At 28.8% G+C, this 13,743-nt stretch overlaps 1 protein-coding gene across 1 annotated transcript; it reads right to left on the bottom strand.

The window, feature by feature from the left end:
- Positions 1-7,934: 7,934 nt before the first annotated feature.
- On the bottom strand, positions 7,935-9,463 carry LOC101245054 (uncharacterized). Its single transcript, XM_004237750.5, has 2 exons — positions 9,301-9,463; positions 7,935-9,207 (listed from the first exon to the last, which is right to left on the bottom strand). Exons 1-2 carry the CDS (start codon positions 9,326-9,328, stop codon positions 8,138-8,140), a joined length of 1,098 nt encoding a protein of 365 aa, XP_004237798.1. The 5' UTR covers positions 9,329-9,463; the 3' UTR covers positions 7,935-8,137.
- Between the last annotated feature and the right edge of the window lie 4,280 nt (positions 9,464-13,743).

The raw sequence follows: 13,743 nt of genomic DNA, 5'->3' as shown, positions 1-13,743 counted from the left end.
GACAAAGAGCAATTTTTGGAAAAAACATGTAGCCATTATTGAGCAGTGGATGATCTGTTATCTAGACTTTAATGTGTTTTTTTAATTTGATTTGATGTGACTGTGCACGTGGTAGAGAGTACATTATTAATTATCCCCAATGAATTATAGATCTAGAGTTTTCGTTAAAATATTTAAAAAAATATTACTTCGTTTGTTTTAAAAAGGATGTCTTTATTTTTTTTAATTTGTTTAAAAAAGAATGATTTTTTAAAAAAAAGCTTTTCACGTCACTTGTTTAAAACCATTAGATTAAAGAGAATTTTGGTACATTTTATATAACTTTATTTAAAATCACAAAATTAAAAACATTATTTTTCTTTTCTTATACTTCGTTCCAAATCAAATTAGATAATCATTTTTAAACAAATGAAGCACTGGAGTATCATATATAAAGTTTGAATTTGAAGGTAAAGTTTTGTTCCGAAATCAGTAAGTCAATATATAATCTTATACGTACAAAACTCTAAATTTATATTATATATATAAATATGAGAGAAATTAAAATAAAAACTGTCTTATATGTTTTGTTGTGTAATGTGTATTTTTTTCACAAAATATTCGATTAAACACCCTAACAATCTTCCGGATCCTTTTTTGTAATTACATCTTCGATTATTGTTGTGTTTCTCTCTCTTTGGAAGATTAATTATTAATTTTTTTTGATTATTTTACTCTATACAGTGTTGCTATTTGGCAGTGACACCTTTTTGTCTTGTATTGGCACGATTAGGATTAAAGACTACAATGCTCTTTTGGTTCTAATCTATCTAAACTTTTCTCTAAAAATAAATTTATATTAGACTTTTTCTTTCTTATTTTCTACAAATATTTTTACTTTATTCATTTAACTTTTCATTTTAGAAAATATTTAATTGAATTAAATATTTTAAAAAATATTTCCTATTAATTTATTTTTTAAATTATAATTTTTTTTCTAACCTCTCTTCGTGCCCCGACCCTCCCCATTCAAAAAAAAAATTATTTTATTCCTACTTCTGTCCCTTCACCCAAAGTAGCCCTCTCCCCAACAAAAAAAAAAATAACAACTTATAATTTTATTTTTGAAAACAATTTAATTTTAAATATTTTCAATTCTTTTACCCCGCTCAACACTGACTACCCCTACCCCGCTTCCCACAAAAAATTAAAAATTTATTTTTGAACAAAAATAATTAAATTTTCATCTTCTTTAGCCCACACCTATTCCAACTACCACTCCTCCCAATAAATAAATAATTAATTTTTTTAAAAATAAAATATTTTATCCTTCTACCCTGCCCTACCTCACCTCTACCCCTACCACCCCACCCCCCTTGAAAACTATGATTTAAAAGTTTATTTTTAAAAATATTTTCAAGTTTTAAATTTTTGTTTTTTCCTATTATTCCCCCACCCCAAGAAAAAATTAAAGTTTATTTTCTGAAAATATTTTCAGTTGTCTCACACATAAAGAAATTTAAGATTATTTAAAAAGAAAATAAAATAAATTTCAATATGAAAGTTAGGTTTCGAGTGTTGTGTGGTTGGCCCTGTTCAAAAGTTGGGGTCGAAATTATGATTTGAAAGTTGAATCTTTAGTCTCGCATCTATTGTTGGTTGTAGGGGTTCGATCCTGATTCGTAAATTAGGTCTTGATTCAAGTATCGAAGTCGAAATTATATTGATGGATCATGTTCAAATACGGGTGTTGGGATCAGGTCCTAGATCGGATATTTAGTCTCAATTTGTATGTCGGGTCTCGAATAGAAAGTCATGATTTTGTCCTGGGTTGAATTTCAGATGTGTCGTCGGGATTATGTCCTAGTTCACTTATCGAGGTCATGTCCTAAATTGATTGTTGAGATAGTTTATCAGATCAAAAATTATTTTCTACTCTCTAGTAAAAAAATATTCGATTAAAAATGTTTTTAATTCACAAATGAAATACTAAAAGGAATTCTGAAAAAAAAATTTATTCACAAACTAAAATAAAAAAAATCCAGTTAAATGCTTTTCGAGAAAACATTCTTCCTTCATACCAGTATTTAATGATTTTATCAAATTTGAAGATAGAGTCCACATGTATCTACGCACTTAACCCCCCGCCCCAATATTTGAATAAAAATCAGAGCGTTACAAAAAAAAAAAAAATTATTCAAAAAATTAACATAAACAATCAAGAAAGCTTAAAATAACGTCTTTTACTAAGTTACGTAATCTGGGAAATGTATCTGGTATATTTTGTGGTGTATCCACTTTGTATATGAGTTGTAACAATGATGTATTTGAGAATGTATTAGAGATATACACGTTATAACTTATATATATTTGTGTTCGTGTATTTGCTGATTTTACTATGCATATGTCATGTATCTGAGCATGTACATAACCTATACTTATAGTTGAGTTGTTTATTTATATATCTGATGTGTACACGTATCTGTTGATCAAAATGAGCTATTTTTAAAACCAATTCACCAAAATAAACGTTTTTAACTTTTTTCACAAAACTAGTATAAACGTATTTTATGGTAACGTTTTAGAATATTTTCATTATAAAAATTCAACGGACAAAGAGTTAACGGGTTGGCGACGTTAAATGCATAAACGTAACTGTGAGTAACGTTTTAGGTGTAAAACGTTACTCAAGAGTACGTTTTTGGAGAATCCAATCACGGGCCACTGACTCCAATCCTGCAAAGGCGGAGTCAAATCATTCAACTGTAAAACGTTACTTTGAGTAACGTTTTACACTTAAAATGTTACTTTGAGTCCCGTTTCTTATCCAATCACGGGCCTTCTACTTCTGCAAATTTAGAATATATTTAGCTATAAAACGTTACTCATAGTGACGTTTTACCTTAAAAACGTTGCTATCAATTACAACACTCTGTTAAAGTCATATTCCTCCATTTTTCAAACTGACCAAAGTGACTATAAATAAATGTTGTTGTAATATTTTGCATGTTCAAATATAATTCAGCAAAATTTTTCCTTGTGTGGTCCATTTTAAAAATAATATTTAGAAAATTTCATTAGGTATGAATTAAATAAGTGAAGTTTATCCTTTGTTATGTTCTTATTATAGCTTTAAAATTATCTTTCTAATTTAATAATATTGTTTTAAAAAATATTTTATCTTTATGTGTAGGATTAAGATGACGAGTTTTGAACATAATGTGATGGTTGCTTTGTATTGGGGTGGAGAAATAATTACGGATATGAACGGATTTAGGTATACTGAATGTGCTAGAACGATTATTAGCATGTCGACTTCAACTACCTATGTTGAATTGGTTGGATTGTTGCATGAGAAAATGGGAACATATAGTGAAAATATTCATATGGATATTTCTGGAAAATATCCATGTTCAATTCAAGGTAACAATACAAGGTTCATTGAGTTTAAAATTGAGAATGACCAATCTTTGTTACAATTTCTTTTCTTACCTCAAAAATTTGTGGATAAGATTGATATAAATGTTTTGGAGATGTATGTAAAGACTGTATCGACAGACCAAAATGTTGCATTTCAAGTTAGTGGTCATCATGGTTATCACATGAATTTGTTGGCTCAAAATTATGGCCTTACAACTATCAATCAACCTCATTTTGTAGAATCGATTGTTCAACCATCATTTCAACAATTGTGTTGTCAAGTCAGGTAACTGTAGTTGCTCGAGCATATGTGCATTAAGTGCAGTTACCTTGAGGCTACTACGGTTGAAGTCTTGAGGACGTGGAATAAAACATAACAATCTTTGACAAATATTTTGCCAATCCCCTATGGTCCTTATCGACTCATCACCAAGTACTGGATCACCATTCACAGGTAAGCCATACAACACTTCTACATCTTGCAAGGTGATTGTCGCCTCACCCGTTCTAAAGTGAAATGTATGAGTCTCGGGACGCCATCTCTCTACTAGTGAAGTGATCAAGCTACGATCAATAGAAGGTCGATTTGATCTATAAACACCATATAGTCCTGATAATTCAATCATTTTTAAGACTCGTGGATGAATGGGATATTTCTTTACGAGGTCCCAAAATTTTCCATCACACCTCCTCGTATTTAAAATCATATTAACACTTCCATTCCATATATCCCGTGACCTATGGGTAAGTTGTTGAGTTAGTACCGATGGTTCAAGTGGACCGGGATCCAATCGATATGCACTATAACCAGTCATATACGTATCTATTAAACTGAAAAATCCATATGAAAGTAAATTAAATATAATTGTTAGTCCAAAATATAACAACCAAATCAAAGTAATGTACTGTCACCAAATGTTTTATTAAAATATTGAAAAATAAACTCAATTTTAGTAGAAGCGCGTTGCAGGTCAACCTATTATAGTCTTCCTTCCATTTTCACGTGAACATTTTTTTTCTTTATTTTTCTTTTCATTGTTTCTCTTTGCATCAACAAGATACATGAATTCAAAATAAAAACAGAACATGCATATTAGAATTTCTTGAATGATTATTCTATATAACCAAAATGATATAAATACGAGAAGATAGAAATTCTAAAATTCAAGCATTCCATCTACTAGTTTGTAAGGAAAAAAAACATACCTCAAGGCTCTAACACAGGAAAGTAACTTGATTCCAAGCTTTCCAGAAGATTGATAGCCGCAATTTATCGTGAAACTCGATATAACAAGAAATCCCCAAAATTGATTTGGAAAACTACCACTACCGTTTATCCACGAAATGAAATTTTAATCCATTCATTGTCTTCCTGTGTTTTTGTTCTTTCACGCCTCCTCTTCGTCCACAAATTACCGATCGAAAATGGAATTATGGAGCTTAGAAAGTGACAATGGCGGCTGACAATTTTTTTTTACAGTGAAAGGGTGAAAGGGGTGAAAGGGTTTAGCCTTTTAGATATCTTAGGAAATTAGAATTGCTTAGCAGATTTAGCCTTTCAGTTTTAAGTTAATAACAAAGTGACGTCGTTTAGTGAAAGGGATGGGTCATGTCACGTTTTAACATAAAATCGTTACCGCCAGTAACGTTTATTAAGTTAACGACGTTAATTTTTTTTAAATCAAATAAAGCCTAAAACGTTACCATAAAGTACGTTTATACTATTTTTGTAAAAAAATTAAAACGTTTATACTCTATATATATGAAATTAAAATAAAAACTATCTTATATGTTGTGCTTGTGCTGTGTAATTTTTCACAAAAAAATTTGATTAAAAACCCTAACATCCTAGCTATATATATATATATATATATATATATATATATATATATATATATATATATATATATATATATATGAAATTAAAATAAGAACCATCTTATATGTTGTGCTGTGTAATTTTTCACAAAAGATTCGATTAAACACCCTAACATCCTACCAAATCCTTTCATGTTCTTACATCTTCAATTATTATTTTGTTTTTCTCTTTGGAAAATTGGTTATTTTATTAGGAAACTTTGACATATAGCCATTAAAAATAGATTAATTATTCACCATAAATATAGTTTGATAATTACAATTCGTAGCCACATGTTATAGGGAGGAGAGAGGCGAGTGAGACTAGGAAAGAGAGGAGAGAAAGAGGACAAAAAGTGGGAGAGAAGTGAATTGTAAATATATGTTGGTTAGATAATTGTATATTATACATATTTATTTGTACATATGGAAAGCGAAATTGAGAGAGAGAGGAGAGAGGCGAGTGAAATTGAGAGAGAGAGGAGAGAGGCGAGCGAGACTGAGAGAGGGAGGAGAGAGGGCAGAGAGTGGAGAGAGGTGAATTGTATATGTATATTGGTTAGATAATTGTATATTATACATATGCATTTGTATAAAAAGCAAGCAAGATTGGGAGAGAAAAGAGCGGGGAGCGAGATTGGAAGAGGGAGGAGAGAAGACTGAGAGTGGGAGAGAGGTGAATTTTATATATATTGGTTAAATAATTGTATATTATACATATGTATTTGTATATTCTAGCGAATTATACATATACAAATGTGACTAATTATACAAATCTGAAATCAGCCACATAATTAATGTTTAATATTAGTCGCGAATGGTAATTATAGCAAACTATAGTATACATTAGTCGCGAGTGATAATTATAGCAAACTATAGCTATGATGAATAACTAAGTAGTTTAAGTTTATCTAAAAGTTTCTTTTAAAAAAGTCACTTTAGTTTGTCCAACCCTCAACCCCCCCCCCCTCCCGCCACACACAACCCAAACCACCACCCCACACCCAAACCACCCCCCTCCCCCAAACAAAAAAATTAAATACTTGAAAATTTTATTTTTGAAAAATAGTTCAAATTAGATGATTTTTTTACCCTGTTCAACCCTACCCTTTATCCCCCTTCCCATGAAAAAATTATAGAGTTATTTTTTTATAAAAATAATTAATTTTTTTATTTTCTTTGGTCCACGCCTATCCTTACAACCTATCATCTCCCCTCCCAAAAAATAAATAATTAAAGTTTGTTTTTTAATGTGTATATTTATTATTATTTTTTTATCTTACACTACTCCATCCCCTGTCAACCCCCCCCCCCCTCTAAAAATAATGATTTAAAAGTGTTATTTTTGCAAATATTTCCAAATTTCAAAACTTTAATTTTTTTATTTTACCCTATTCCGGCCCCCCATTTAGCCCCCGGTTAGGCCCCGAGTTGCCTTTGCTGTTTTGATTCGAAATTTAGGGTTGAAATTCTGATTTGAAAGTCAAATATTCGGTTTATTGGTTGTGGGAGGCAACTTTTGATTTGTAAGTCGCGTTTTGATTAGAATATCGAAGTTAAAATTCGAATTGATGGATCATGTTCAAGTTTAGACGTCGAGTTCCAGTCCTGAGTCGGATATCTAGTGTCAATTCAAATGTCGAGTCAAAAATCGGGGGCAGGTCCTGGGTCGAATTTCAGATGTGTCGTTGGGATTGTGTTCTAATTCTTGGAATATCTTCTTTTACTAACTCAGATAATCTGATATTTTGTGGTGTATCCACTTTGTGTATGAATTGTACCAATGATGTATCTGAGAATGTATTAGAGATATGAACGTTATAACTTTTTTTATGTATGTGTGTTCGTGTATTTATTGTTTTACTATGTATATGTCATGTATCTGAGTATATATTTAACATGTACTTGTGGTGTATTTGACATGTATTTGAATATTTATTTGAGTTGCATATTCATATATCTAATGTGTATTTGATTCACGTATATGTTAATTCTATCAAGTAACTATTATGCATTTGTAAAGTTTTGAATGTCTCAATAACACAATGATAGTTGTTGTGACTCTCAAATGCAACAAATTTCAATTAACAGACACACACAATTAGTAATTAGTGAAGAATTATAAGGAAGAAACCATGGAAACCTACCTAATACTCGAAATGATGGAAAAATTATTGGAAAAAATTGAAGTGTTTTTGGACTAGGGAAATGACATATATCGTTAGACGTGTGATTTACTCCTAGATTTGTGCATTCCACTTATATTCTAATTTTGAATATGATAAATCATTTGGTTCGAGACGTGATTTACTCCCAGATTAGTGTGTTTCGGTTACATTTCAATTTTTAAATAGATATATAATACATGCATCTTTATGTGCTAGATACAAAATGTAACTTTAAAAATATAAACGTGTAAATAAGTTTTTCGAAATGAGCCCTTTGAACTTTTTTGGATTTAAAATCACACTTTTGACACGTTTTTAAAATAAAAAATGCTTGAAAAACAAAATTGATTTTTTAAAACAAAAATAAACTGAAACTATAATGGAAAATAAATAGATGTTGTTGAGGGATTCAAACATTGGGCATGCATCTTAATATTCACGTGTCTTAACATTGAGTCATCTATTTTTATTTGTTATTGAGGAGGTTCAAAATATATGTATCTACAAAAATATAGAAAATTTACCTTATATATATAGTGTATTTTTTTTTTTTTGCCGAGCGAACACCCTGGACTCAACGTGGATCCGCCCATGAGTGTAACTTGTATTATTTGTTTCTTTCTCTTTTCTTTTTTTCATTGAAGAAGCTATTTACATGAATAACTCATATTTACAAATTTAATCAAAGAATAATATCATCATATACAAGCCTTTCATTGGGCACTACATTGACTTTTATCCCCACATGATTTTGCAACTTCCTTAATTACCAAAGCTCTTGCACGATTAATCGTTAAAAGACATAAATAAACATGTTCTTCAAGTTCCTCCACTTGTTTCTTGAATCCAATATTACTCTTCTTCAACTCCTTCAACACTTCCAATGAAAATCTATCTTCCCTTTTATCCAAACACAATTGCATCATTTCCTTATTATGATCAATTTCATCATGAAGCCTATCCACAAGCCTAGATATCATGTCAAAATCTCTATTCAAAATATATGCACCTTTCGTCGCAACGTCAAGTTGATCTCCAACTTTTCTTAAAAATCCACATTTCAAGTATCGAAAACTCATAATTTTTTTCTTAAATGGCTTTAAAGGTAGCGTTAAAATCACCGGTCCCATAACTATTGCTGCAAATGTATGTGCTGCTAGCACCAATGCTGCCACAACAACTACTCCACAAGCCATTGTCACACATACCCCTGAAGTCTTGTGAACACATTTGATCAATTTGATTTTCCTAACCACACTTTTTTTCTTAGACTTCAAACATTGTAACACCGATGAATATTCATCGTTAATTCGCGTAAAATCTTGTTTTTTAAGGTCAGAAAAGGGATTGTTGTGAATGATAAAAGTGCGTAGCTCAAGTACTAGGTAACCAAGTTGGTCAAAATTGGAAAAATTATCCATCGAGTCAAGGACTTGATCGATAAAACCATAGTGAGATTGAATTTGGCTAATGCTTTTAAGGATTCGACCGCAGAACTTTGATGCGTCCGCGCTTATGTTAAAGTAATTTGTAAGAAGGGATTTGAGATTGTATTTTTTGGTTGGAAAAATAGTTGTTTCAAGAATTGATGTAATTATTTCTTGGCTTGGATCAAGGAGGATTTTTGAGAAAGTACATAATTGAGAATTAGGAGATGATGCTTCATTTACAAGTAATTGAGCTTTTGTAAAGAAATCATCATATGATTTTGTTCTTAATGCTCCAAGATATTCATCATTTACATTTAGGCTTATTTGTGTGTCTCTTGTCATTTTCTTCTTATCTGGCAAAATAAAATAAATTCACTTTATTGAAGATCAAGATATATAATTAATTAAATCTTATACAAAATTAACTCATAAATATTCGTAATTACCTTTGATAGTTATATCTCCTTCCATCATCTTCAATCCTTCAAGCTAGTTAGAAATTAATCAAGAAATTTTAAGAGTCATGTTTCTTATCTAAAACCTTAAAATAGATAAGAGAATTATTAAGGGTACTAAAAAAATTGGCAAGTCCAATTGTTAATTGTAATGAGCAGTACCCTTTTTAAAGCCCCACTTGCAATAAAGATATACAGTTTTAAAATTTAATTAAGGGTGATATCTTACGTTATCCCTTTTTTATGACATGCATTCATTTAATCTGAATGAAATCAAAAACTTGTGATAACTTTAAGGCTAATAAGTGACATCTTTAATTTCTTATAGATGATGATATATATGATATGATATATTTGGTGGTTGTTATATGCCTTTTCCTAATTTATTATCTAACAAAAGTATTACTTTTTTCGATCCGTAGATATTAAAATTTTATGAGATTTATGCAATTTGAATTAAGATTCTTGAAAATGTGTTCAATTTCAATTAGAATTCTTAGAGGCTACTCAACACTAAATCTACTTCATGCCTATATGAAGAATATTAAATTCCCTTAAAAGATATTTCAAATATTCCACAAAACGTATGGAATATTCATATAGAGGTCAAATCTAAATCATTCTAATTTAAGAAATACGCCACTAACGGCTCTCGATGGATAAATCTTAGGAGAGTAGAATCAAGAAAGGAATAAAATTGTATCCGCAATATTTATCAAAAAAGTTAATTTTTCTTATTTTATTGTGATTGCAATTTATTTTTCTGTCACTTTAAAATTTGTCACAAAGACCGTCTTTTTTTATTCCTTCTAAACAAAAATGATACGTTTTTTATATTTTATAATAATTTAACTGTAAAATGTTCATTTATCCTTTATATAATTATTTATTTATAATCATTCAAACATTTATATATGAGTTGTTATATATCAGAAGTTTCAAAAGTTTTTCTTACATTATTAAATGTTATGTCAAGTTAACATTACATAAATTGAGACGGAGACGTTAAAACTATTTACTTGGTCGATGATATATATGCGTAACAAAATTAAGTTTATTAAGCAACGTATGTAATTATATACATACAATCATATAAAGGTTCGTTTATTGCGTCTTCCTTTTCTCTTTACTTTATATTTCTCTTCTTTTTTTTTTTTAATTTATGTCTAATCGCTCTTATATCTTATCTTATCTTTGTTTTTTCAATGTCTTATTGATATTTATTTCTCGTGTTTAATCGTGCAAAATCACTAAGTCATATACATGTAGAATAATTTTAAAAGTAGAATAAATTCCACTTATTATTATAATACATAAAAATCTCTCTTGAATTCGACAAGAAAATTTACTTTAGCAATTTAACTCAACGAGCAATTATTTACCCCCCTTCCTTCCACTAATCTCTTTTTAAATTCTGTTAATCGAAAGGCACAATATATAATTTAAATCTTTTTTTAAATAAAGGTAGTAGAAAATGCATGGTTAATAGGCACGTATGAATAAAGAAAGTTGCAAGCAAAGTAAGAGAAGGATGAAACATATGACATAATATTATGTTTAGCCAAATTTAAGGAAATATTGCTATGGTTACGATATTAGTTATGTTGCTTCAAGGATATTACTCTCCTAACGTAACTTTACATTCCATGCATTATGATATGTCTACGTATATATAAATGTCTTCCTCTACGCAAAGAGTATATAATAATACACGTGGCTTCCTCATATAAAGACAAATAGGATTTTAGAAAATATTAGTAATTAATTCATTGTAGGAGTTGAGTGGAGGGTTCAATGTGATTGTCATAACTGATGAAGTTATTAGTGCTTATCACAAAGATTGGATTCAAAATTTTAATTTTATAATGTTATTTTTTAAAACTTGTTATTATATAGGGCAACTTTCACATATAGCAAACAAAAAATTTATATTTGTATGTTATAACAAACTTTGCATAGTTGCGCTCCATAGCAAACATAAAACTGTATAATTTGCTATACATATATAATTGTATAATTCGCTGGCCTAAATTGTATAATTTGCTGGCCTATTTCACTGCAATTGTATAATTTGTTTTGCATACCGTTGAATCAAATTAAAATGTATGTATATTGCATAATTATAAGTGTATAGCAAGAAGATATATGTTTTCTCGCTTTATACAAAAATAGAAACACAATATATACACTTCTGTTGTATAAAGCTAGAGAAAATTGTATTTCACTGCAATTGTATAATTCGCAACTGTATAATTCGTTGGCCTTTTTCTCTGCAATATTTGAAGTAAAATGTTTGTAAATTATATAATTAAGTGTATAACATGAAGATACATTTTTGCATGTGTATATTACAATTTTCTCTCGCTTTATACAAAACAGAAATATAATTATACACTTCTGTGTATAAAGCGAGAGAGGCGAGCGAGATTTTTGGGAGAGAGACGCTGGCAAATTTTAGCTAATGTTTGCTATGGAGCACAATTAAATCAAACCCTAGCTATTACATTTAATTTAGGTTATTAATTTGCTATTATATACAATTTTCCCTATTATATATATGTTAAATTTCACACGTCTTCTTTCTTTAATTAGGATTTGTGCTTACATATTCCACTTTTTTCCTACTTGGCATCCATGTTAGCGTCCTAATCTCCTCCCTTTTTTTCTCTCTTTTCTTTAGATATATCTAATAATCAATATTATGAATTAAAATATTCATAAAGCAAAACGTACGTACAATGGTAGAAAGGGTAATTAGTTTATGAAAAAATTATCTAAATGCATAACTTATTTTACCATATTTTTTTAAAAAATATTATCATTTGAAAAAATTATAAAAATCTCTACTCTCTCATATTCTTAGATATATTACTTTACATGATGTATAGGGACGTTGAGTGATGTATCTAAAATTGAGACGTGATATATCAGGATCATTTTGGAATGTATCCAAAATCGAAACGCGATGTATAGGGACCATTTTGGAATGTAATGTATCTAGATTTCATCAAATTTAAGATTTTTTTTGTAATTTAGAAAAAATTAAGATAAAATTTAATTAACTCTTAATACTATGAAATTTGTGTAAATTTTCTATTCAATGGACATAAAGGTAAAGAATGGTCAAGTATAATTAATTGGGGAAATTACAGAAATACACTCCTTTTGTTTCACTTATTTTCATTATCCCCACTTATTTTTAAAAATCTTCAAAATTAGTTATTTCTTTAAATGTATTAGAGTTATATATTAATGTATCCGAGCCAATATTTAATGTATCTGAGTCAATGTTTAATGTATCCGAGCTAGTTTTTAATGTATCTGAGCTACATATTAATGTATTTGAGCTACATATTAATGTATTTGAGCTTCAATTATTGTATCCGAATTTTTTAATTTTTGAGGAATTAATGTATTAAAAACTTATTAAGGATAGATTATAATTTCATATTAAAAGTATGGGATTTATGTAATGGAAAAATTACATAAATTGGTACATTTTAATAAATAATTACAGATTTTAGCTATACTTTTTATTTATTATTATTTATAGCAATAATATGTTAAATCTGCAATATGTATTAAAATTGAATTATGTATGTAATTTATATGAATTATAATTGTTTTTTAAAATATATTATGTTTGTTTGGTAAAAATTAGACACATTGTATTAAGTGTATTAAAATGTGTGATAAATGCATTAACTATCATTAAAACTTGTATTATATGTAAATGATAAATTGTTCTTTGTAATATATATTAAACTTGTATTATAAATAAATAAAAATGATTAAATAGAAAAAAATATTATTTGCTATAAATGATAAAAAAAATTATTAGTAGTATATTTATGTAAATTTCCCTTGTGTAATTTACCTTTATTAATTTGATTTTTGCGGGTATTTATGCCAATTTACACCCAAAAGTTGAGCTAATTTTGAGCCACGAGTTGAACCCAATTTTGGCTGAGCCCATAAAATCACCAATTGACCCATTCGATACCCAATAATCCAATCCAATTCTTCTCTTCACCAATTGACCATTTCGTTTCAATACATAATTTTACAAAAGTTGTATTGCAAATTTTAGAGTATGAACAATCCTATAAATATTTTTTGTCACTAAAAGATTATATTTCGTTTTGAAGAAACTTTTATGACCAAAAATATTTCGTAAGCCTATCGTCACCAAAAGTGGGTCAGTAAAAGTTATAAAGACAATTCAGTGTTTCGTCACTAAAAAGATTCTATTAACTACAAGAATAAAATTCATCTCCAAATACAACACATTTATGACAAACTTGTTTGTATTTAAAAATGTAAGTATTTTATAGCTAAAAAATCATATCGTCACTAAAAATACGTTTAATACTGACAAATTTAATTTGTCACCAATTACAAAGTTAATTAATGACGATATAGATTGTCTTTAAA

This window comes from Solanum lycopersicum, chromosome 4, assembly GCF_036512215.1.
Source record: "Solanum lycopersicum chromosome 4, SLM_r2.1".
Classification (NCBI taxonomy): Eukaryota; Viridiplantae; Streptophyta; class Magnoliopsida; order Solanales; family Solanaceae; genus Solanum; species Solanum lycopersicum.
The sequence above is the reverse complement of the archived record's forward strand: the minus strand, read 5'-3'. Positions and strand labels throughout refer to the sequence as shown.